Source organism: Natrix helvetica, assembly GCF_964273705.1.
Source record: "Natrix helvetica genome assembly, chromosome: 2".
NCBI lineage: Eukaryota > Metazoa > Chordata > Lepidosauria > Squamata > Natricidae > Natrix > Natrix helvetica.
Genome location: NC_138552.1, coordinates 263,387,386 through 263,412,922, shown reverse-complemented (window position 1 = coordinate 263,412,922; position 25,537 = coordinate 263,387,386). Strand labels below are relative to the sequence as shown.

Below are 25,537 nucleotides of genomic sequence, written 5' to 3'. Positions count from 1 at the left end.
AACCTTGTACCAAGGCTTTATGGATCTTTTAGCCCACCATACCCAGAAAGCACTTGATTGGGGAAGTTTGAATTAGAGGTCAACATCTTTCGATAATCTCTAAGCACTGAATTTTCATATTTCATAATGCACTGGACCTTAGATATTGCTAGCATCTTCCAGCTTTATTATTATTATTATTATTATTGTTGTTGTTGTTGTTGTTGTTTTATTATCAAAATGATTCATTGAAACTTCCAGAATGATGTAATTTGTAGCCAGATTTGAGCATCTATTATTTGTGCAAGATGACTAAGCCCCGTTTGAAACTGAAACTGTCATGGTGACCTAAGTCAAAAGAATAATTTCCAGGCAAACAATCTAACCATACCATATAAATTAATAGGAACTATAGCTGCTCATAACATCCAACAGGAATCTTGTTGGAATTATGTTCTACTGTCACTACCTCTGGTCTGAATTTTAAATAGAATACAGCATACCATTTTTCACAGATTTGTATCAGTTTGTTTGCAATGGTCATTTAGGAGAATTAAATTAATTTTGAATTTGGTCCAAAACAAGTTGCAGTCTACAAGTTTAAAATCTTTCTAAAATTCCATTTGCATCTCTTAAGGAAATTTACCAGAGAGTCCTTTCAGCAGTTCCAAGAAGGCTCCATAACCATTTGTACTCCTAAGGTGACCCCAAGGACACAGATAAGCCTCCAAATGGCCTCAACGACTTTCCAAAAGAATGCAACTGACCAGTTGTCTGAAAGGAATATAAATCCTTCCCTTCCCCACCATCTAGTCAGAGCTGAAGAAGCTTCTTGGATGAGAAGTGAAATGTCTTCAAAGAAAAACAAGAAAGTCGGTTGCCTCTTGAAAAAAGCATGTCTTTGTGATAACCATGACCTGGATGACTGAAAATCTCCATAGACATCTCCTCAGGGAATAACCAAGCCGCATTTTATCAGAATAAAAACCGGTTACCTCCATTATTTTGTAACTAGAAGCGAAGAGCTTCCTAAGTATTCTATAAATGAAGCAGATGAGACTAGGATTTACATTTCTTTGAAAAATATTTTACAGTACATACAAAAATACTCTGCATACACTTTTTGTTTTGATTATATTTTTTTACAAAAGCAGACATTACAAAATTTAAGATTTGAAAACAGTATTTACTCCTGGCATATCAGGCCATGGGCTCTGAAGGAAACATGGGTTTGGAAGAGTCAAGTGATCTTCTAGTAGGAGACATTGATTCTAGTGAAGTTGTTCAGAAAACTACAAAAGTCAAACTTGAGTAAAACTCATGATTCCCAAATCCCAGTTCACAGAAGATTAAAGAGCACTCATTCACAAGGCAGGCCAAAATAGGGAAAATAATTTTCAGAACTTTCAACATGTGAGAAAAAATGGATTGGATTGCAAATTATGGTTTTACAAGGCCATCTAACAATTCTGAAATTCAAGTAATACACTAATTACTCTGCTTGCATTCCAGTATTGTTGAAGATATGAGTCTGCTTACATTTTTATTTATAGATTAGCATGCAATCCAGCTAAACACTGAAGCCTATTTCATTCCCATTGGTTTAAAATTGGAGTGCTGGATGTGTAGAGAGAAGCATCGAAGTTAAATTTATATCTGACTATTATAGGGCTTTAATGCAACTGAACAATGACCAAAATTGTGCTCTAGTTTTCCTTTTGTGAGTCTCCAGGGGAAGCAGCTTTTGGGGGGACATCTACATATATTCCAAAAAGATTGTTTTTTAAATGAGAAGTACCTCCAATATATAAACACATACTCCTATGCATTTTTCACTTTATAAGAACCCCTATGGCGACCTGCTATGCAGATCACCAGCCAGCATACCACCGAGACTGGTTGTGGATTTTTGGTTTAAAACAACAGTGTTAAGAATATATTTAAGAGAGAGCTTCAGACTACCTGCACCCCTGTACTGAACTGACATTGATAACAATAAAAACACACCAGGGCAAAGTACTCTGCATGTCAACCCCTTTAGGAAAAAATAAAGGCAAGAATTTTTTTTTTTGGTTTTTCATAACAAAGACATTTCTCCTGAAAGAACAATTCAAGACTTAAAATAAAGCTATGCATTTGCACAGTGAAAATAAATGTCCAATTGAAAGGAATAAGCTTTACACTAGAAGAATACCCACACACCACACATTTTAGAGGAATAGCAGTTTGAAATTTTTACGACAATTATGACAGTGTAATACCTGAAGAGAGAAATCTATAGAAGATTAAGCCATTTTAAAGAAGGTTGGATGCTATGCATAATGCCAATATTGGTCCACTAAGCACTGCCTTGATGCCAGATTGGAGCAATGATTCAGGAAGTTCCCAGCTGTCATGCGAGATCCAAGACGGAGTTGACACAGACCGATATGCAAATCATAGGTTGTACCCTTTCGATGCCGTCTCCGTCTTCATTCTTTGAGTGTTGCTTTCTATTATAGTAGTATGGATACAATAACTTTAGGATGCCTTTTAACAGAAGAATATTGAATAGTGCTGTTGATGAAATTTTTTTTTCTTTTGAGTCAATATTTCAAAATTATGCATTTCAAAGTGAAACTTATTTATATTATTTTCTTTTAAATTATAAGGTTTGCACATTGTTAAATTTATGCATAAAAAAGGACCAGCATTCATTTGTTAAGTGTTTTTCCCCATGAGGCCGGTCTATTATTATACAAAACTATTTTTGTTTGTCGTGAAAATAGTTTGTTGCAAAAGTGACTGCCTGCAAAGGCTCCTGGATTGGGGCTGAAAAGCAAAAGCCGAAGCAGTATGCTCCATCCCATAATTGGATAGACCAGTTTGCCCTGATAGACCCGTCTCACTGGAAATTTTTTTTTTTAATATCTCCCCTGGTATAGCCAAAAAAGCGACGAGCTCATGGCTTAGAGGTTAATACATCTACCTAATATGCAAATAGCCTGGGTTCGAATCGTAGAAGTGTATGGTTAGTTGATGAGAGTTAAATAGTTTGAAATAGATCTATACTAGTCTCCCTTTACTGGTAAAACATAAATTCAACACATTTTGTTAGTAAAACATACCTTTGGTAAAATATACCTTATTGGTAAAACATAAATTCAACACCCTTTGTTGGTAAAACATAAATTCAACACATTTGTTGATTGTTGCTATAATATCATTTCTTAATCTAATGCCTTCCTGATACAGAGACACTGGTTAGAAATTTTGGGAATTACTGTCTCTACGCAGTTGATGAATATAAAATGAGAAATTATGTTCCATACTTCAAGAATTGTGCATGGTATCTATTAAAAAATCCATTAAATATAATCAGGATTCCACTCAATACAGCACAGTATAGCTGGAATTTTGTATACACAATGGAAGTCTTCTTTCTCAGCCATCCCCTCTCAATCTTTGTAGATCAAGTTGGAAAAATTAAATAAGCCTTACAAGAGAAAAAGGGGAACTAATTCTAGTACTAGATAATTCTGATAGAAAGCTGGAGTGGATCAGGGCACCTTTTCTGTGAGTTAAAAAAAGTTTATAAGTGGTTGCAGGCACATCAAAATTCAAAAGTGAAGCATGAGCGTAAGAGCAACATTTGAACCAAAGAAGTAAGCAATAGTCATGAAAATGCAATGCCCTTACTATTACCTGGTAAAGCACTGCTATCGATTAAGAGTCAGTCTGATGGAGTTTTTAACAACACGAACCATACCACTTGCTGGAATTGGAGAAGATGAATCTGGCAATTCTTTACTAGAAAGCCGCTGCAAATGAAAACTAAAATCAGACGAGGGAAGTAAGATTCCAGAGATATGAGTACAAGCCTAGATCAAAGCAATATCTGACATCAATCCTACTGCTAAGAGATGTGTCATCTCCAGATGCTCAGCTTTCTTTTACTGCTACTGAAGAAGATGGTTGAGTTAAAGCTTTTAATTTATAAGCCAATTTGGAAGTCTTTGCAGATGAGTGGCAACTCCTAAAAATTAGAACAACATACAAATTATATACTAAGTGTAGGCAATACTTCAGATTTGATAAAAGAGATACTTCAGAAAGCATATTAACTGTGAGCTTTCTGCTGCAGACTCATAATCCTAAAAGCAGGATTATATTCTTAGTAACTCAGAGACGGGTGGCTGTGTACTCTGAAACACCTCTTCTCACTCAAATCTAAGTTCCTGTACAGTCCTGTTATCTTTAGTGTCATGTCAGTGAGAGCAAATTACGAAGCATGTAGGTGTATTACAGAACACAAAAATAAAACGAAAGCCACATAAATATTAAAAGTCTTCCAAGCATCAGTTATTATCTCCAATTTTGTTTCAAATGTAAATGTTCTTAATACCTGTGCTCTTTGTGTATCAAAGGTTGGAAGAGTCAGGGTGTCTGTAAGGCTGTGCTAAAAGGAAGAAAAGCATAAGTCGTTGGTCAAAATGCAAGTACTACTGGGCCACAGGCAGCAGGTACAAGCCACACTGACATCATATACATCATGATGTCATTGCACAAATGATGTAATGAATTGCGCCGTTCAATTTATCTCACCACTTACTCTGACAAATGAAACTTGTACAAAGTAATGTAGTGTTTTCCTTCCTTCCCATCTCTGAGTCTTGACACTAATGTTGAGTTATAACATCATATTATATTATATCATATTATAACATCTGAATTTGGATAAAAAACACCAAATTATTGAAAGCTATGTATAGCCAGGTTTAGCCCCTCATTTCACACTTCGAAGACTCAACAAATTACAATCATGTTGTCATGCAACATATCATTCTGCCTTTTCATTCATTCCTTACTTCACTTCATTCCCCAATAGCTAAACTAAGACAATAGTTCAAAAGGCAGGAATGTCTCCTGAATGTCTTGCCAGGAAACAAACTCAATTTGTTTGATATAAATTATACAAACAATTAAATTAGCTATAAACCCCATGGGAGGTGAGTGTGCATGGGGGGGGGGGGGAGAGAAGGAACATTACTTATACCCATTGAAGACCTATTACTACTAAGATATTCATCTTTATTAAAGTCTGAGCCAATCTGGGTGTTTTTCTCCAAGAGATCCCAATCTCTATTTATAGTTATTCCAAAGTAACTTTCACTTAGTTAGAAGCTGTAGTGCTCAGGGGAGTTTTGTAATCAGTCATGTAACTACTGTGTCCTCTTTGACAATCAATTTTAACACTCATGCTGCATTGGAACTTATGCACAGAGACACTTACCTGGGCTACATCTTTCAGCCGCTTAAAACAATCTTCAGAGACTGGTGAGTGATTTCTCTTATGTGCAGAGTTATTTTTAATAAAACCTATGTCATCTAGGTGTCCCTGGGAATGAGCAGAAGCAAGGATGATAGTTGGAGGAATTTTATTTTGCTCTGTGGCCATGGAGACACTACCGGAACTTAAAGGCAGAGTTGTGTTTGCTGAAGCTGTAAGATTCAAGCCTGCAAATTGGAGTAACGTTAAGTTTTATTTAATGTTCCTAAAAAAGAATATTAATTAATTTTGAAATTAGAATATACAAGAGCCACTACCTGGTACAGACATCGCTGACTGAGTGATGGTCCTTGGTTTCTCTTGCCTTTCAGATATAGTATTTTTTTGAAGGACATCAGACCTGTGAAAAGCAGCACCGGTTAAGAAACATTTCATGGAGATGAGGAGACATGATGATAAAAGCCTTCCATAATAACATGGGAAAATGGATGGGGATGACTTAATGAATAGATGACAATTGAAGAGAATGACAATTAGAGTATCTCTGTTTAGAAAAAGTCTATTTGAGATACATGATTTAAGAATAAGTCTATTCATAAGCACACATAGAAAAAGAGTGAATGAGGAAATCTGATTATTTTTTGACAAACTGAAGGAATTCATGAGAGAAATTCTATATGATTTAAGAAAAGAAAATTTGGAAGTAGCTTGGAAAAAAGAAAAGTCTTATGCTACACATGTCATCAAACTCTATGGAGTTATGTTAAGGAAAACATGCAAATGAATTTTGCAAATATAAGGGTAAAGAAAGATAAGGTCTATAGGAAAAAAATAGTTGAAAAGAACGAGGTTAAAATGAGGTTGTGGCTAAGATTAAACGAGAAAGTAAAATGCTTAATGATTTTGATGGAAACAAATTGCTTGCATGAGTGAAGAGGGCTAAACAAGGAGCCTCCAATATAGTGACCAGAACTAAAAATAAAAGTGTGAAAAGTGGCATGCGAAGAAGAGATTTCTTAGGGGTTTTTTACAGGGGGTTTTAAATCAAATTTTAAGAGGGGGCAGGGGGGGTTGATTCGGATGGCTCAGACAGGCTTGGGGGGGAGTCTGCCAGGGCACAGGCCAAAGCTAATTAATGGGCGCGGGTCGGGAGTGCTGGGAAGGGTTGGGATTCCGGGGGAGACATTAAGCCATTCCATTGGGGGGTTTACCATCTCTACTGTTTGTGGGAGAGGCAGATATGGTGGGGGACGAGGGCCAAATTATGTTCGGGGGACACATGTTCGCTGTTTAAGAGCGATCGTGTGTTCCGACCCTCTTCGCCCTTCTCGCACCCCCAGGTGCTCGGGATTACAGGACCCTGGTCTCTGGCTGGTGTCGCTTAACGCCAGGTCCGTGATGCATAAGGCTCCCCTCATTTACGACCTCATACAAGAGGGTAGAGTGGACCTGGCATGCATTATGGAGACCTGGTTGGGCCATGAGGGGGGTGTTTCCCTTAGTGAACTATGCCCACCAGGCTTCCGGGCGTTTCACCAGCCGAGAGCCCAGGGCAGGGGCGGGGTGGTGGTGGTGGTTATTAGGGAAAGTCTTGGACCTCTGGAGGTCACTGTGCCTCAGATAGGCGGTGTGAGTCCCTTTTTGTGAAATGGAGCCTTGGAGTTCAGGTGGGCCTTTTTGTTACATATTTATCTCCCTGCTACGTTTCATCGGCCCTGCCGGCGCTGCTGAATGTGTTAGCTGGATTGGCGGTTGATTTCCCCAGGCTTATAATCCTGGGGGATTTCAATTTGCCTTCCATTGGCGAGACATCCGAGTCAGCTCGGGAGTTCATGGCTTCCATGACGGCTATGGACCTAACTCAGTTAATTCAAGACCCCACCCATAATAGGGGACACATGCTCGACCTGATTTTTGTCTCTGGGCAGTGGATGAATGATCTAGATTTAGGGGATATTTCTATTCAACCCTTGTCATGTCTGATCATTTCCTCATCAGGCTTGACTTCCATACTGCTACCCCTCGCCACAGGGAGGCGGAAATAACTAGATGGTTCCGCCCCAGGCGCCTGATGGACCCTGAAAGGTTCCTGATGGAGCTTGGGACTTTTCCTGAATCCCTTGCTCACAACTCGACCGAAGCCCAAGTGGAAGCCTGGGATAGGGCGGCCACTGGGGCCTTGGATCGCGTTGTGCCTTTGCGGCCTCTGACCCGGTGTCGATCCCGGGTGGCTCCCTGGTTTACCGAGGAGGTCCGGGAGATGAAACTCTGGAAAAGACGCCTAGAGAGTGGTTGGAGGGCCGGCTGGTCCGAATCTGATCGAACACTAGTAAGAATTCATATTAAATCCTACTTAGTGGCGATAAAAGTGGCAAAATGGCAACATTTTTCCGCTCTTATCGTGTCCGCAGATAACTGCCCAGCCACCCTGTTTAGGGTGATCTGTTCCTTACTTAATCAAGGAACTGGGAAGGACTCCTTGCAGGGTAGGGCTGGAGAATTTGTTCAGTATCTGCAGGATAAAATTGCCCAGATCCAGACAGGCTTGGACTCTGACTGGGTAGATTCTGGCGAGTCAACGGGGATGAATCTTGTGGAGACAATCTGGGATGAGTTTGACCCTGTGACCCCTGAGAGCATGGACAGGATTATGGGGAGACTCAGTGCTGCCACTTGTGTGCTGGACCCGTGTCCCGCTTGGTTAGTTTCGGCTTCCCGGGAGGTGACACGAGGCTGGCTCCAGGCGATTACCAATGCTTCATTGAGAGAGGGGTTCTTTCCCACCGCCTTGAAGGAGGCGGTGGTGAGGCCCCTCCTTAAGAAGCCTTCTCTGGACCCAGCTTCTTTAGTTAACTATTGTCCGGTCTCCAACCTTTGCTTTGTAGCAAAGGTTGTTGAGAGTGTGGTAGCATGTCAGCTTCCCCAGTACCTGGATGAAGCTGTCTACCTGGATCTGTTTCAGTCGGGTTTCAGGCCCGGGTACAGCATGGAGACGGCATTGGTCGCGTTGGTCGATAATCTCTGGCGGGCCCGGGACAGGGGCTGCTCCTCTGTCCTGGTCCTATTAGACCTCTCGGCGGCTTTCGATACCATCGACCATGGTATCCTACTGCGACGACTCGGGGGGTTGGGAGTGGGGGGCACCGTTTTACGGTGGTTCTCCTATCTGTCGGATCGGTCGCAGTTCGTGTTGACTGGCGGGCAGGGATTGACCCCGAGGTGCGTCACTTGTGGGCTGCCCCAGGGGTCGGTTCTCTCACCCCTCCTGTTCAACATATATATGAAACCGCTAGGCGAGATCATCCGTGGTTTTGGGGTACGGTATCATCAATATGCTGATGATACTCAACTTTTCATCTCTACCCCAAACCACCCAAACGATGCCCTTGACGTGATGTCCCGATGCCTGGAGGCTGTGCGGATCTGGATGTGGAGGAACAGGCTCAAGCTCAATCCCTCCAAGACTGAGTGGCTGTGGTTTCCGTCATCCTGATTTGTGCATCTTGTTCCAACTTTGATGATAGGGGGAGAAATTTTAGCCCCCTCAGAGAGGGCCTGCAATCTGGGAGTCCTCCTGGACACGCGGCTTAGTTTAGAAGAACACCTGACGGCCGTGACCAGGGGGGCCTTTTACCAGGTTCGCCCGGTACGTCAGTTGCGCCCCTTCCTGGATCGGGATTCTCTATGCACAGTCACTCATTCCCTCGTCCTTTCTCGCCTGGACTACTGCAACGCTCTCTACAAGGGGCTGCCCTTGAAGAGCACCTGGAGGCTTCAGCTGGTCCAGAATGCAGCCGCGTGGGTTATCATGGGGGTACCTAGGTGCTCCCATGTTACACCCCTTTTATGCGGCCTGCACTGGTTGCTGGTTGTTTTCCGGGGGCGATTCAAGGTACTAATTATGACCTTTAAAGCGCTCCATGGCTTAGGCCCAGGGTAACTGCAAGACCACCTATTGCCACAAGTAGCCTCCCACCGTCCAGTACGATCCCACAGAGTTGGCCTCCTCAGGGTGCCATCGGCCAGACAGTGTCGGCTAGCAACCCCCAGGGGGAGAGCCTTCTCTGTGGGAGCGCCTTCCCTCTGGAATGAGCTGCCCCCGGAGCTTCACATTGTCCCCGACCTCCGGTCCTTTTGACGCGTCCTAAAAAGTTGGCTTTCCAGCAAGCCGGCCTGGCCTGTTAATTTTATCAAATTTTTTAAATGTTAGTGTTATATTAATTGGGTTTGTTTTTTGGATTGTTTCTAATTTTCTTTTAACTTTTGTAATATGTGTTTTTTAATGCTGTACGCCGCCCTGAGTCCTTTGGGAGAAGGGCAGCATATAAATCCAATAAAACAAAACAAACAAACAAACAAAAGTAATGAGACTATTGAGTGAATGTATTCATGGAACAAAATGAGGAAATGTTGTTAGAAGCATTTCAGAAATGTTTATGAGAAATTGTGTCCTCTTCAAAAGTAAAAGTAGCAAAAGTAAATGCAAGAATTACCGGCAATAATTTTTCAAGTGGGACTCCCAGAGTGTCTGACAGAAATTTGACCAAAAAGATGCAAGGAATCCGATAATCAGGAGCAAAAGTTTGGGAAACGTGGTGCGGCTTTATTGAAGGCAGCGGACCAGGTTTTACTCTTTAGCAAGCCTCTGGGAAGCCTGTTCTCCTTTGTTACCAACACAACATAAGGTGGCTCAGGAGTGGATAAATCACACTTTGTGAGACCATGATTTTATAGAGAGTTTTTCTGCCTCCCCTATTTTGGAAAAATACAGGTGCTTTAAATCTCTATTTTGCACCCCTTTTGTCTCTTAAGTCCTACTAAATCCCTCAAAGTACAGGCTCAACATTGTTTTGTCCTATTTTGGTGATATATACTGTATATCTCATATCATTCTGGCCTTCCAAGGCCTTAAAGAAACCATACACTTGTGGCCTGTTGGCCCCTCCAGCACCCAAATCAGAGGAGGAGAGGAGGTGTGGGAGTCAGGGTCAGCATCAGGGCAACCTGGGAGCTCCAAGGGGGGGAAGAGGAAATGGAGCTGTCAGAGAGAGATACAGAGGCAGAGCCCGGGCCATCCATCAGCCCTCAGATGGAGAGTCAACAGCCCCCAGGTCTGGAGGTGGTTGATGAAGAAGAGGAGGAAAAGCTGGGTCCAGTGCATGGCTGTGCAGAAGGCAGAGAAGAGGAGAGCAGTGGAAAACCGTGGGCCGATCCACCGCTGCTAGTGAGGCCCCACCCTAGCTCTGGGGATAAAAGGCAGGGGGAGGCGATGAATAGGTGTGGCAGTCAACTATTCATCTTTCGGCCGGCCGGACCTAGCCTGCAAGAAAAACTTCTTGCCAGGGCTGCTGGCATTCCTAATCAAGGAATCTTTTGAGTTCATGTCAGAGGGTTTGTCGTGTTTGGGGAGCTGGGCCAGAACACATACAAATACCCATACAAATTATTTATTGCTCACATCTTAGAAGTAATACTGATGCTACCCATATGACAGACACTTGACACAGCCACACAACACCCACCTTTCTATCCCTTTTGAAAAAGATGTACTGCAATATTCCACCACGTTGTTGAATGAGGGCACACTATTGCACTGTGCGGTAACTTCTGCACTGCTGTAAGTGTCCAAACCACTATCATTTTCCATTGTCTTTTTCAACACGACCCCACAAGCATGTCCACCAAGATCAGGCACGCTCTGTTGAGATAATTCCAGTTTATAAATACCCAGATCTGTAAATGAAGTATTGTCAGAAAAACCAAAATGTGGACCAACCTTTTTCCTTTTCTGCAAAAAGTCTGCTGGTAAATAAAAATTGAGTTGTTTCTTCCTCACATGAGTAGCTTCAATCTTCATGCCTTCTTTCAACATGTTGATATTGTTTGCCTGCCTATAAACTAAGATCAAAGATGACAAAGTCAAGAAGTTACCCAACAACTCAAGCAACTTTGATCAGCCTTTAACATGCTGTCCTACTGCTGCTGGAAGAAGCTTCCCAACCCATAAAGTATATATCAGATTGGGCACTACATTATTCTATCTTTAGGTAATGAAATGAAGCCACAGAGTTCTACCACGTGGTCAGTGAACAGAAATAAAGAAAATTATCTAATCCAGTTTATTTTTTGCAGTACATACTGTATGCATTATGAGTCCTGATACTTCAGCTCCTGAAGATTTTAGGTTGCCTAATGGTCCAGTAAACTTAATTTTACAAGCAGAGTAAAATAGGGGGAACCTAGGGATATAAGCAAAATCTATTTTCTTCTGGAATCTGATTGTTAAGATTCTGAAGTGAAAGCCTAGATAATTCCCCCCCCCCCCCCAAGAGAATTAAGCATCAATCTTCTTTAGTTTATTAGTTTGATCATGCAATGAAATACTGAGGCATACTGGACATGTTAACTCGCCCTATATCATTACATGGGAGTTAGTGTATTAGAAACTAGATTTTATAACACAACAACGGCCAACTGGTTTATTGTCTTCCTTAAATTAATATAAAATTATTAATGTTTTCTAATACAGAGCTTATATAACTTAAAACCAGATCTTGTCTAAGAAAAAAAATAAATTAATAGAGGGGGAAAGGAGTAGCTTATACAATTAGAATAGTATATACATGTTTAACTACAGAATAGTGTGTGTCTGTGTGTGTGTGAGTGTATGTATATGTATGTATGTATGTATGTATGTATGTATGTATGTATGGATATGTGTATCTACATACACACACAAACACACACATGTTTAGCTACAAAACCTCTGTAGTCACACAATCTCATTTTGGGCACTTAGCATCCAGCTTTCATTTATAACCAATTGCAGCATCCCATGGTCGCACGGCCATGCTTTGCAATGTTTTTTGTTATTTTCTGGTAAAAAATGGCAAAAAAGCACCCATTGGATAAGCTAGATTTGGTCTTACAAACATGGGATTCACTCAATGACCATCATAAAAGCAACTGTAAAATCTAGTCTGGTCAAGTGGTGACTCAATTTACAACTGCAGTGAAATATGATCAAACTTCCAGGCTCAATTGTAGCCATAAATGGAGGACTACCTATATTTTGATTTCCAGAAATAAATTTCCTAGTCTGTATAGAGTCAGAAGCAATGGCATGATGATAATTAATAACTGACTCTAATGACTCCATAGCTACTGCCCCATTGCTATTCACTGAACAGCTGATCAGTGTGTCAGGTTGGAGATTCAACTTTGCTCGCAAAATTCCAGAAAATTTAACAATCAGCAATTGGAAAACTGCTATGAGAAAGCTCCAATAAATTACTGGGCAGAGGGCTTCACTTTGGAAAACATATAATATGATCGTGAGTTTTGGCTTTCTTTCCAATGAATACAAACTTTCCAATGAATACAAACTTATGTTGCTTACAACAATGTTTGGCTTTCAAAAATAGCTGCAGCAATTTCTAGGCTGACTGGATTAACTACATTTCACAAGGCACTTTTCATCTAAATAAAAACCTCATATATTTTGAATAGTGAGCCTATTTTTCTTCCTCTTGGGAAGGACAAGTCCTAATTGGACTTGTGTGAAAATGCATCCTGGGGAGTCCATTGTAAAACTCCTATTTAATTCTAATGGCAAAACCAACTACAGAATCTAATTAAATTCCAAGAACGCTGCTTGGAAAGATAAATGCTTCACTACAACATAATTAAGAGAAACTCCCATTGATTATACTGAATTTTACACTATTGCCAATAATTCCAAGGCTTTAGGGAGCAGATTCATCTAAAAGCAGTTTCAATATATATAAAAAGGATGTGATTAAAAAGTGAGCAAAGCATGTATTCTTTTGCAATCAACAAATCAGGATTGTGTCAGTCCAATAGACTTTAAAGAAATTTAAAAAACAGTAAATATTTGAAAAAAACTATTTAAAGGATAAATTTACTTCAGCACAAATTATGCTTCAATTTCAAATCTTCTCTGTGGCCATATTGGTGTATTGTTGTAAGCCGCCCATAGTCATTTAGGTGTGATGGGAGGTATACAAATTTAATACGTAAATATTTCTTTTCTCATTTTTATAAGCCATCTCATTATGGATGACATTTCACTTGGTTGCCAAGATGTCAGGGGCACATGTACACTAAAGTGAGGTAGACATCTGAAATAATATTGGTCTACTCAGAACAGGACTTTTAAGGGGAAAAAAACTTTACCTGTATCTGTGAATGACTGGATATCATAAGTTAAGTCAATGCTTACACTCTCTGTGTTCTCCAGTTTCTTAAAATTTATTCCCAGAAACCACATTGACACATAATCACTTCTAGAGGGAGAGACACAAAACAACGTATTATCAAATGCTCCAGTGCCAGAAGTGTTGTGGGTAAGAGCTAAATGCAAATTACTTATGCATTAGACTGACTTCCTTGCAGAGATTCAGATGTCAACATAATAAAGAACATTATATGTTACAAAGAAATTACGGACTTTGCAATAGAGAAGATTTTTTACTTTTATTATTCTAATGAAGAGAAAACAATGTGTTGGGACCTATGGACTTTATGGAGTGTTCAGCTGGGCTGAACATGCATATCAACTGCATACACATACATACCTACATGCCCACATTTATATAAATTAACATATAACTGGACATGAGAGAGAGAAAGAAAACTCAGGTATAAAATCTCTCACTCTCACCCATAGTATGCTCACTGGAAAAAAGGTGAATGTTCCCCATCTCACTTTTATCTAACAAGGTCAATGGAGAGAGAAGGTTTTACCAAAGTAACTGCCATTTTACATTTATTCTTTCTCTACTTGTTTCCTTGCTTTCACACTATTAATTCTGTGGAAGGCCATGCTTCTATAAGGCACAAATAATGACGGAGCTCACACCCTTCACAACCTCTCCTAGAAGCTCTGGTGTCTACACTGGGAGGTCTCCCATGACTTGCAGTCAGCAGGAACAGGGCTTTCAAAAAATTTGCACAGCAGTTGCACCACAAAGAAGTTTGGAGAAGACATGCAACATCACACTAAATGCCGTCAAGGGTTGAATGAGGCTGAATGAAGTTGAATGCTGCAGGTTCCATACTGCTTTGACCCTTATTATGGGAACCAGGAATATAATCAGGCAGGAAGAAGCTGAACTATTTTCTCATCAGATTCTCCTGCAAAACAGTTTGTCCTATCTTTGCCCCTATCTTTACCTGGCTAGGTAGAAACAAAAAAGAGGGAAATGTGCAAAGGCAAGTTTAAGGTAAGCAACTTTATTCACATCAGTTAGTCCTTCCTTGCAAATATTCTCCTCCACGCTTTTATTCATTTATGCATTTATAAACCCAATACTTATTTACATTCTAATCCCATTGAATAGACAAAAATCAGAAATATTAGATATTTTAAAAATTCAAACTCCCTTTGAGTCATATTAGGCAATTCAAGATTACAAAACATGTACATTTTCCAGTCATTAGAAATTATCACTACGAATTATGGTTTGAAAGAAAATAGAGAGAAATAGTATGTGTCATTGATATTAAAACTAACTCCATGTCAATTAATAAAAGTAGGTATGGCTCTTTTTCTGAGGGTGCTCTGAGATCTGGAGGGCTTCTATCCTAGTGTCCTTCAGGAGGGTTATGAAAATTTCACATTGGGCAAAGATCAAAGGGTGCCCAAGCAAATGTAAATGTAAAGTAAGTAGGAGTTTTTGGTGCTATGGTTTGGCTATATGGTGTTGCTTTGTGGTTGGTTTTATTTCTTCTCTTTTTGATGAATATCATTGTAAACTACCTAAGACTTTTGGTGTATAGGATAGGCAGCCATATAAGTTTTATATGCAAACAAAACAAATAGATAACTGAAAGTGTGCTTCAGTGAATCTAGGGCTCCCTCGAAGTTTGCTGAGAAGGATAATTAAAACTATTTGACTCAAAGGTCCTTTTCAAAAGGCAACTGAACTTTCTTCAGAACTGAAGAAGCTTCTTGGATGAGAAGCTAAACGTCTTCAAGTAAAAAAAAACAAAGAAAGTCCAGTTGCCTTTTGAAAAGTACCTTTGGGAAAATCTTGGACGAATAATAATAATAAAAAAATAATAAAATTATTTTTGAGAATATCCATAGACTGAGAATATCCATAGATATAAAACTATTTGATAAAATATAAAATCAAACAGTTAACAATAGTGTACCTTAAAGGCTTCAAATCAATTGTGACACAAACCACCTTTATGCTACAAAAGATTAAAGGTGCCTCCCATATAAGCAACATTTCATGTGCCTCCCATACAGTATTTTCCCACTGCTTACTTTGTCTCATTACCCAAAAAATCAACTGAGGATGGAAAGACAGACAAGCCATACTTTCTAATTAGCAGAGTTAGCCTCTTTTTAAAAGCAGACATCAATACAACACAATACAATAGTGTTGACATTAACTCACTCTTTGTACTGATCCCTGTTCCCACTGAAGGACTGTGGATTTACATGGGCTAGAGTAATGAATTCATTTCGCTCCAAGTGTCCAACAAGCACACGGATTTTAGACTCCACCAAGCCAACCCTACAAAGAGAAAATGTGTCAGAATGTCAAGAACTACCAACTATCTTTGGAAATATGGCACCATGCAATTTGAAGGCACAGTGCATGAAACACAAAAGAGAAAGAGAGAGAGAGGGGGGGGGGGGCAGGGAGAGAAATATTGGGTTTTTTTCCAGCATTTATAATTCCCTACATCCACAGTATGAATGCTTGCTTATTTAAGAAATAAAAATATCCATCACAAGTTTGAAACACACACAAATAAAAATCAGTAAATTAAAAAGCACCGATAATTAGCACAACAAAATGCTCCATGTCATATAGCAACTATATTTAAATTAGACTTGGGGCAAAATGCTGATACTGATTTAGTATCATCTCCTTTTTCAAAGATTAAGTTTATATATTGCCCATCAGAGTCAAAGTAGTCTTTCCACATTGTCTTTCTTAAGGATGAGATCATAATACATAATCAACCAGAGCTAAAGTGATAATCCTTTTGGGCTACTAAATGTATGTTTTCTGAAAGGGTCTAAATGTTTACAAATACTGCAAATCAGTTAGAGTATAAAGAGCAGAAAAATTATCTACTTTTCTAAATAGCTTTTGTATTTTTCACTTTTTAATATTCATAAACAATCAATTGATATATTATATGAATTATATAATGCATATAATAAAATTATTTGCAAACTGTTCGAAAGTCTTTTATTGATAATTTATTTATTTATTTATTTATTTATTTATTTATTTATTTATTTATTTATTTTATTACATTTGTTAGCCGCTCCCTCTCCACAAAGGGACTCGGGGCCGCGTACAATAAATAAAACACATATTATAAAAAATACACATTGTACACATTGTACAGAGGAGGTATAAAACACAATACAATATTATAATAACATATAAATATTAAAATAAGTTAAATTAAAACCCCAATAGAGATTATAAGTTTAAAAATTGCCAGGGGGAATAATTGCTCTGGGGTCATTTGAACTTAATATGCATGTGCTACTTCCCACTTCCAGAATGTTGTGAGTGGAATTAAAAAGCTGTTTTTCATTTTTAAGGGGTATTAAGAATCAAGTTACACCGCAGTACTTGATTTTCTCCCACAAGAACCAAATCAAGTATGTTAAGCTCTTCCTCAAATGATCCATTGAGGATCATGATCTCAGTAAGCCTTGCTGTCCCTTATTTATTTCAGTATTTTCAGTTTAAATTTCTCACATGCGCTAAGCTTGTTTAAAATCTATGTTGTGCATTTTCCTTTGTTAATGTATTTTATTTTATGCTTTGTTTTTCTATCTATCATCTATCTATCTATCTATCTATCTATCTATCTATCTATCTATCTATCTATTTATCTATCTAATCTGTTCATCTCAGACAAGTGATTCTGGGCAGTGAACAATCATAAAACAATTAAAAAACATTATAGTACAAAGTTAAAGATGTGTGGCAGCTAAATAAAAATGTTATCATAAATGTCAATTTAATCAGGAAATTTGGGGCTCTAAGTCCTTCACACACTTAGAGCCCCAAACTACAGCATAAAGCCAGGTCTTCCAACACCTATCAAATGACAACACGTTGGGTTCATCCTCAACCCTGAAGGGAGAAAATTCCAGGAACTGGAACATTTTTATGTTGCTTTTATGCTTTCACAATGAGAACAAGAAAATATAAGAGGGAAACTCTGCATTATTAACTAAAGCAAAACCTTTGAGTAAATGACAGAATGTGGTACTCATGGTGTGTCATTCTTCTGAGGAACATTTACAATTAACAAGAAGCTACTATGAGTAGTGACTTTGGAAATATAGCATCTCAGTATGTGGAAGGAAGTAAAACAAGGATGAATATTGTCTAACTGTCTCAACAAATATAAGAATGACAAGATTCTAAAGATGACAACTGGAACTAAAACTGGAAGTTGAAACTCTTGTCTGAGATACATAGACAAACAAGTTTGTTAGCTGAACGTAAAAATCGTCAACTTGCATTAGTGAATTTACAATTGAAAATGAAGAAGTGATTGGGGTACATAGTTTCATTTCCTTTCACTTAAAAATGAAGGTGGATAGTTAACTGAAAAATAAAGTGGATGTTAATTGTAGGATTCACTGTATTAAACAAGATCAGGAAGGATTGTGATACCCTTAAAATGAAGATCAGAATATTTAAAGAAAGGTTCTTCTCAGTGGTGATGCATATTTGTGAAAGCTAAACATTGACAAAAACTTCACACTTAGAATCATAGATCTGGAGATGTTGACTAAGAATGTTGGTATCTGGACCCATTAAAGCAAAAATAAATGCCAGGGACATAGGACGCAGGATTTTGTTGCTCTGTCATAATTTTTCTGATAAGATTCAGGGTGAATGAATTGAATCAACAAATAAAGCCAAAGAGCACATACACCTTGAAAAGTTCAAAGAATCCATTAAGTTAAACCATAACAATCTGCCAGCAGGAACAAAGACAGGCAGAGCTACAAGAGTTGACTACTAACAGTCCACTGTTTGATCACTAGAGAATTCCAGGAGTAAGCCTGAAAGAGTCCAAATGCAGACCAAGGGGGACAGGAATGCAAGCCAAGTTTCTCCAGTAGGTGACTTTTTTTCCAATGGAGTTCTTATATAGCCCCAGTGCTAATGTGGCTAGATTAGCCATCCTCTCCTTTCAAGGAGGCATGCTACAATATTTGCTTTTGCTCAGTCTTTTGCAGCTACCACTTGTTTTTGAGGGAGGCCAGAACTTGTCACTTGGGTCTCCCTTGTTAAGCTTCATTGTCTCCCAAAACTGCTGTAGGTGCTAATTACTTTTTGATCCTTCAAGCTGCTGGTCTGTCTCTTTAGTTTCTGACTCAGAGATTCAGACAAGAACATAATAACCACAGGCAGCAAGAGGAATCAATTAGTCCATCCTGGATTAATTAGACATTATTTACTCCCTTGATATTATGTATAAACAGAAAGTCATATTTGAGCCATGCAATGTGAACATATGATAGACTATTAAAAGCAACTATTTTGATTGAAGAGAAGAATGAATAAAGAGGATCTGGTGGCACAGTGATTGAAGTACAATACTGCAGGCTACTTCTGCTGACTGCCAGCTGCCTGCAATTTGGCAATTCGAATCTCACCAGGCTCAAGGTTGACTCAGCCTTCCATTCTTCCAAGGTGGGTAAAATGAGGACCCAGATTGTTAGGGCAATATGCTGACTCTGTAAACCACCTAGAGAGGGCTCCAAAACACTGTGAAGTGGAATATAAGTCTAAGTGCTATTGCTATTGCTATAATCAGGATCAGAGACATCATAGGAATGCCTTTGGAAGAATTATGGGTTCTCACTGAAGACAATAAAAATGGAGACATTTGTGATAGTCACCAAATCTTAGCCCAGCAAAAAAAACCAACTATCTCTATTCAAACCTATTCTCCATTGTTTGTATTTGTTTATTGGAAACTAATTTGTATTATGGGATTACATGTAACAATTCTGGAATTTTTTTTAGTAAATGCAGACTGTGTTTATATACTAGGAAAAGCCATAGTTTGTTAAATAAATCATAACTAGCTTGGCTGTACATAGCAGGCCAAACCATGAATTATGACTTATGAACCATAATGGATAGTTTCAAACAATGTGTTAAGCCAAAGCAAGTAAACCACATTATGGCTTAGTAGAGTATAAGACAGATAGTGTGGTTAGAAATTGAATTGACCTGATATTAGACAGGAATCACATGATGGGTGAGCCTACAACTGGGTACATCCTGCAACTCTCTTGATGTGGTTGTGTGCAGAGAATTTAGCACTGAGAATTTTAGCTTTTTTTCCCAATGTTTTTATCCCTTCATGCATGTAGACACATCTGAAATTATGTGGGCAAAGCTTGTCAAAATATAGAAGTTCAAGCAAGTGGTTAAATAAATTGAAATCTTAAAATAACCAGAGTAACATGCAAAATAATTTATACAGAATAGATGAGATTATGTTAATTTTTCTGCTCATACATTGTAAATAATATTACATTATTAATTTGGATGCTTGAATGTAAATTGATTTGGAAAATAAATCCTTTTGTTCCTAATGAAGACTCTGAGGGAAAGATATTTTTCCCCCAATTCCTTTGTGAAATGCTTTTGATTTTAAAATTAGGATTATTATCAGCATTTAAAAAAATAGGCTTACCATTCCAAATGATGTTCTTCAGTTGAAGAAACAGCAGTCAATACAATATAGTGCCTGAAAAAATAGACAACTAATATTTGATATATTTAATAGTTTTAGTTTTAAATTAAACTATTAAAACTACTGTTAAACTATTTAAAACTGTACTACTCAATCTTCAATTCGTGTTACCTTTATTTAAAACACTGTCTCTTCTAAAATCTTCTCTAACCTTGAAGTATATTGATGTGTTTTCCCACATTAATTCTCCCCCATGTGTAAGGCTAAGGAGGCTTCGGCATCATTCAAGAATGGTAGAAGAACTTCTTTTAAGCAAGACAGTTTATCAAAAATGGAAGCTGGAAAAAAAGATACTTGACTGACATAGAGACGAATTCCTAGTACAAATTCATGATTCCTACTACAGGAAATACAGTATAGGGAGCAGTTGAAGGATTAGCCAATTCTTGTTTTAGCCATTATATAATATTGATAACCCAAGTGTATGTATATTTCATAACATTTTAGAACAGCTAATCTCACTACAGCAGATCCAAATAATATTTCCATGTTTATACTTTTGAAAAAAGTTGGGTGGCTTAAAATATTGAAAGTGCTAATTATAATTTATAGAGCTGCACAAAAATGTGCTACTTGGTTATCTAAAGGCCATCTTTTTTTACAAGATGGGTTAAATAAATAAGATATGTTGTCTCTAAAATTCCTGTGCAGTGCCTAACATATTTTGTTGATTATAAAATATATAAACATAATATAAATCTACACAATGAAAAAAATGCTACACATTTTCAAACAGAAAATCAATATGTTTTTGTTTACTGTGCATTAGCAGTCTACTATTGGGTTAATATTCATATTAGCAAGATAATATTCGGCACTCTATTTGAAGAAAGCAGCTTGCTCCATTAGCCAACATGCCACTGCCACAATCATCCAACATTTAAAATACAATACAATAGCAGAGTTGGAAGGGACCTTGGAGATCTTCTAGTCCAACCACCTGCCTAGGCAGGAAACCCTATACAGTTTCAGACAAATGGCTATCCAACATCTTCCTAAAGACTTCCAGTGTTGGGACATTCACAACTTCTGGAGGCAAGCTGTTCCACTGATTAATTGTTCTAACTGTCAGGAAGTTTCTCCTCAGTTCTAAGTTGCTTCTCTCCTTAATTAGTTTCCACCCATTGGTTCTTGTTCTACCCTCAGGTGCCTTGGAGAATAGTTTGACTCCCTCTTCTTTGTGGCAACCCCTGAGATATTGGAACACTGCTATCATGTCTCCCCTAGTCCTTCTTTCTATTGAACTAGACATACCCAGTTCCTGCAACCGTTCTTCAAATGTTTTAGTCTCCAGTCCCCTAATCATCTTTGTTGCTCTTCTCTGCACTCTTTCTAGAGTCTCCACATCTTTTCTATATCATGGTGACCAAAACTGAATGCAGTATTCCAAGTGTGGCCTTACCAAAGCATTATAAAGTGGTATTAACACTTCACATGATCTTGATTCTATCCTTCTGTTGATGCAGCCTAGAACTGTGTTGGCTTTTTTGGCAGCTGCTGCACACTGCTGGCTCATATTTAAATGGTTGTCCACTAGGACTCCAAGATCCCTTTCACAATTATTACTGTTGAGCAAGGTACCACCTATACTGTACTTGTGCATTTCGTTTTTGTTGCCTAAATGTAGAACCTTACTCTTTTCTTCATTGAATTTCATTTTGTTAGACAGTGCCCAATGTTCAAGTTTGTCAAGATCCTTCTGTATCTTATCTTCTGGAGTGTTGGCCATTCCTGCCAGCTTGGTATCATCTGCAAATTTGTTACCCAAAGAATTGCCTTACTTTATGTAATGAGAAGGCTGGCCTTGGGTGCAGCTGTTTGCAGCTGCATTGCAAGATTAATTAAATTGTTTGGGTGCAGATTATGTTGTCTAACTTTGGTAACATTTTGTACCATATCATGGGCTGACTACAGGATAATCCAATACATTTCAAAAATAAAATAAATATTAAAATTAATAAGGAGTCACAAATATATATATATGCAAATATATTTCCTAACAATGTTGAATTCTATACCCTACCCAGCTATCACTAAGCACATGTTACTTCTGCAGCCAGATTTCTTTGATCCAACACATTCAAATTACTTAGTTTTTTAAAATATGCTGTATTTCCATTATTGTTACTTTAGTACATGCTTTTACCCATAAGATGCTTAGGCTGCACTGTTAGCTAAAATACAGAATATTTAGTTGCTGAAATGTGAATTCTGAAACCTTTGGTGATCTTACATACTTATACTTTTGAAAAAAGTTGGGTGGCTCAAGCAGCTTTGGCCAATCCGACTTTCCTTGAAGAATTTCTTCTGTAACCGTGAGACCTGTTTAAATATAACACGCCTATAGTAAGTGCTTTATCAGTTTTAACAGTTATAAGTTCAGAAGTGTCAGTTCCACAAAGGCCACTGAGACTAAGAATAACAGGAGTTCTAAATCATAACAAACCTCATCAAGAACTTTCCTTAATCTCCAGTATCCCATTGTTTTTTCTAGTTGGGCCCATTGGGATAGATTATAAATAGTGCCGCATTTCCATCTCGACCTTTTCTATTTTTAGGATTGGCATCCTATTCTTAAACTACACAGGAACACTTTGTATCTCATCTTGGATACTCATAGTGATAAACGGATGTTATGAGAAATAAGAGATTAATATGAAAAGAGAGAAAGGGAATAATAGTTAATTCTGCCCAGTGCCCATCCACCTATCAAGATCAAGATTCCCAATGCCACATTTTTACAATCCTTGAAACAAGAGATGTCTAAAAGACAGACTTCTCTGTGAATTTTTTTCACCCCATTCTCTCCTGTCCAATGAGCAATTCTGCTATCATTTTTAAGAAGGCTATTGTTTTCTCTTAAAATGCTATAGAATAAGGATAGAAATAGGACCAAGCAAAATCAACAATGACATGAATGCTGTTTACTTGCAACAGTAAAGATACACCTGCAGGGAAAGGGAGAATGAAGTCGATCTTCCTACCCCCACTAATCAATCCCTCCAACCCTAAAAAATTCAAGGAGAAATTGTTCCTGTGGAAGAATGCCTTTCGTACCTAAATTTTGCTGAGGTGAAACAAGGGGAAGGATGATAAGACTCCCTTATCCTTTTAAGAAATGTTTGCAACAACCAGATACTAATACAGAAGTAGCTCCATTCATAGGATAGTTTTATCTATTTTTCTATGGCTATTTATCATTGGTTGCTTTTGTAAGTTGCACAGATTGATTTCGACTGAAGTGGTATTATAATAAATGGAAAAATAAACAAAACTTATCATTAGACACCCATCTTTGCGTAAATAACAATATTGATCAATGAAAATGCATTCCTACCAGATTGCCAATGAACAAAACTGATCCAGAGCACTTTTTTGTATCCATTCATAAGAGGAAAATGCAAAATTCTTCTAACAGATTATCCAAGAAATATGCAAAACACAGAGGCAATGGAGATGGCTTACCGTATTTGAATTCTTCCACCATGATTGCTCGGGTTGATGTGGACACATTATATGTGGAGTTCTGCTGTGGATAGGCTGGAGTGATAATGGGCATTAGATGATATCGGTCAGCTGGATTTACCTGTCACAGATAAATAGGTGATTCCATGAAGAACTAAGTTTCAGAATATGAACCAAAAATCTCACCAATCACCAACTCACCAGCTGGCCTTTAGAAAACCAAATATAAATGTAAGTCTTAACCTCCACTTGAAACAGGGGAATATAAAATCAATTTATCTTACAGTAACTATTGTTCTTATACCAAAGATAATCCAGGCAACCTATTTTATGCATGTCCAGAAAGTGCTTTATAGCTGCTAACTAAAGTTTATCATTCAATAGAAAATGGAGAAAAAACACTTCACTTATCAGGGAATGACCTTTCCCCACTCAGGATAGACAATTGCAAAGTAGCCCAATAAGTCTAAAGCAATTTAAAGAAATAGCTCAGAATAGAGTATGAATCAAGGACACAGCATAACCACAACATTGATTACAAGGCATATTACACAACATCACAATGCCCTGCATGCATTTTATCTTGAAATGAGACAGGGACATTTAGCTTAGAAGTGGATTTTCTTCCAAACAGTAGCTGTTATTCTCTGTGAACATTTCCTCTCCTCCCATGTTGCCCCACACAATTCAAAGACCCTCACAGAACATGTAATTTCTTAGAAGAGGAATGGATACTGCAAAGCCCCCCCCATCAATAAATTGTTACTTGTTGTCATCTCAAAGTGGTGTGCTTTACAAACCCTGGGGTCCCAGACAGGCAAGTTGAGATTGCTCTCTTCAGGTTGTTTCAGCAAGACAGGATTGGGCCATTCCCTGCAAGTAAGAGAGATAAGTAGTAATTCTGGACAGTTAAGTTTCTTTTATTCTTTTTGAACACATACACTATATATGGCCTCAGAATTTGCTCTGTCCATTATATTAATCTGTACACAATGCTAATATTATACGTATAGGCAATCTGCCAAAACTTGAACTACCCATAGGAACTCTACATTATGAACAATAGAAACATAAGATATGCCTGCCTTCCCCAATATGCCACCCTCCAGGACTACAACAACCATAACTTTCTATCAACACTGCCATGCTAGTCAGAAGTTGATGCATCTCAGTAATGTCTAGAGTAGGAAGTTCTCCAGCATGGCTGGCTGGAGAATTCTTGAAGCTGAACTTGATGAAGTCTTAAAGTTGCCAAGGTTGTACATCCCTGCTCTAAAGGTTACCAGGTTAGGAAAGCATTATGAATACTTATCAGGAAGAGACATGACTTCAAGCCACTTCACTTGCCAATCATAGCTTAGTGTAATGTTTTGTTAATCTATAATATAACCTGCATTGCTTACACAGTAGAGGCCCAATACATTAATCAAAAGTTGCTTTGGATAGTGGGGTGGGTTGTCTATTCATTTACTAAAAAAGTAAGTAAATCTTACCACTTTGAAAAAATTAAGAAGAATCTGTGAACAAGTGTTGATGCCAAAGCAGTTGGGTACAGCTGACAGGTCCTTGCCACCAGCATGGCCCAAGAAACACCACCAAGGAATCCCAGCATGTTGGAATAAATTCCACGCCCTAAAAAGATATTTGGCATCCAGGTGTGACTCAGTATTTCAAACAGTCTCATTCATTATACTGGTGTAGGCTATCATGGCTAGCATCAATGAAGCATTGATGAGCTTTTGGGCTGAAATCTGTGTTCTTTTACCCTGCCACAGATTCTGGTAAAACATCAGGACAAAAGAAAACTAGACTACAATCATTCACCCTGTTTTTGTCTGATTTAAATTAATTCATTTTCTTTTCTAAACCAGGTAGGTTAAAAGAGATGGAAGAAATAGACTGTATTTTCCACTATTTTTATCATCACTGAATAGTTTACACTCAGTGAAATAAGCAGCATTTTGTGTATAGGAAAGCAATTTAGAACATGAGCACAATGCAAAGAAGTGGGAAAACATGACCACCAGC

General features: G+C 38.3%; 1 protein-coding gene across 3 annotated transcripts in view; it reads right to left on the bottom strand.

Annotated features, from left to right (window-relative positions):
• Nucleotides 1-1,050: 1,050 nt before the first annotated feature.
• The window catches only part of PAPOLG (poly(A) polymerase gamma), a 38,233-nt gene continuing 13,746 nt past the window's right edge, over nt 1,051-25,537 (bottom strand). Inside the window, exons 9-22 of one of the 3 annotated variants that reach the window (XM_081944291.1) lie at nt 25,003-25,141; nt 24,310-24,382; nt 23,510-23,630; nt 22,282-22,366; nt 19,985-20,038; nt 15,679-15,798; nt 13,445-13,554; nt 11,025-11,146; nt 10,771-10,946; nt 5,566-5,648; nt 5,252-5,475; nt 4,364-4,417; nt 3,664-3,779; nt 1,051-2,508 (exon numbers count right to left, since the gene is read on the bottom strand). In XM_081944291.1, coding sequence (XP_081800417.1) covers nt 3,678-3,779; nt 4,364-4,417; nt 5,252-5,475; nt 5,566-5,648; nt 10,771-10,946; nt 11,025-11,146; nt 13,445-13,554; nt 15,679-15,798; nt 19,985-20,038; nt 22,282-22,366; nt 23,510-23,630; nt 24,310-24,382; nt 25,003-25,141 — 1,463 coding nt within the window. In that variant the 3' untranslated portion in view covers nt 1,051-2,508; nt 3,664-3,677. The remainder of the gene's footprint in view (nt 2,509-3,663; nt 3,780-4,363; nt 4,418-5,251; nt 5,476-5,565; nt 5,649-10,770; nt 10,947-11,024; nt 11,147-13,444; nt 13,555-15,678; nt 15,799-19,984; nt 20,039-22,281; nt 22,367-23,509; nt 23,631-24,309; nt 24,383-25,002; nt 25,142-25,537) is intronic. The other 2 variants (XM_081944290.1, XM_081944292.1) reach the window with 2 other exon arrangements.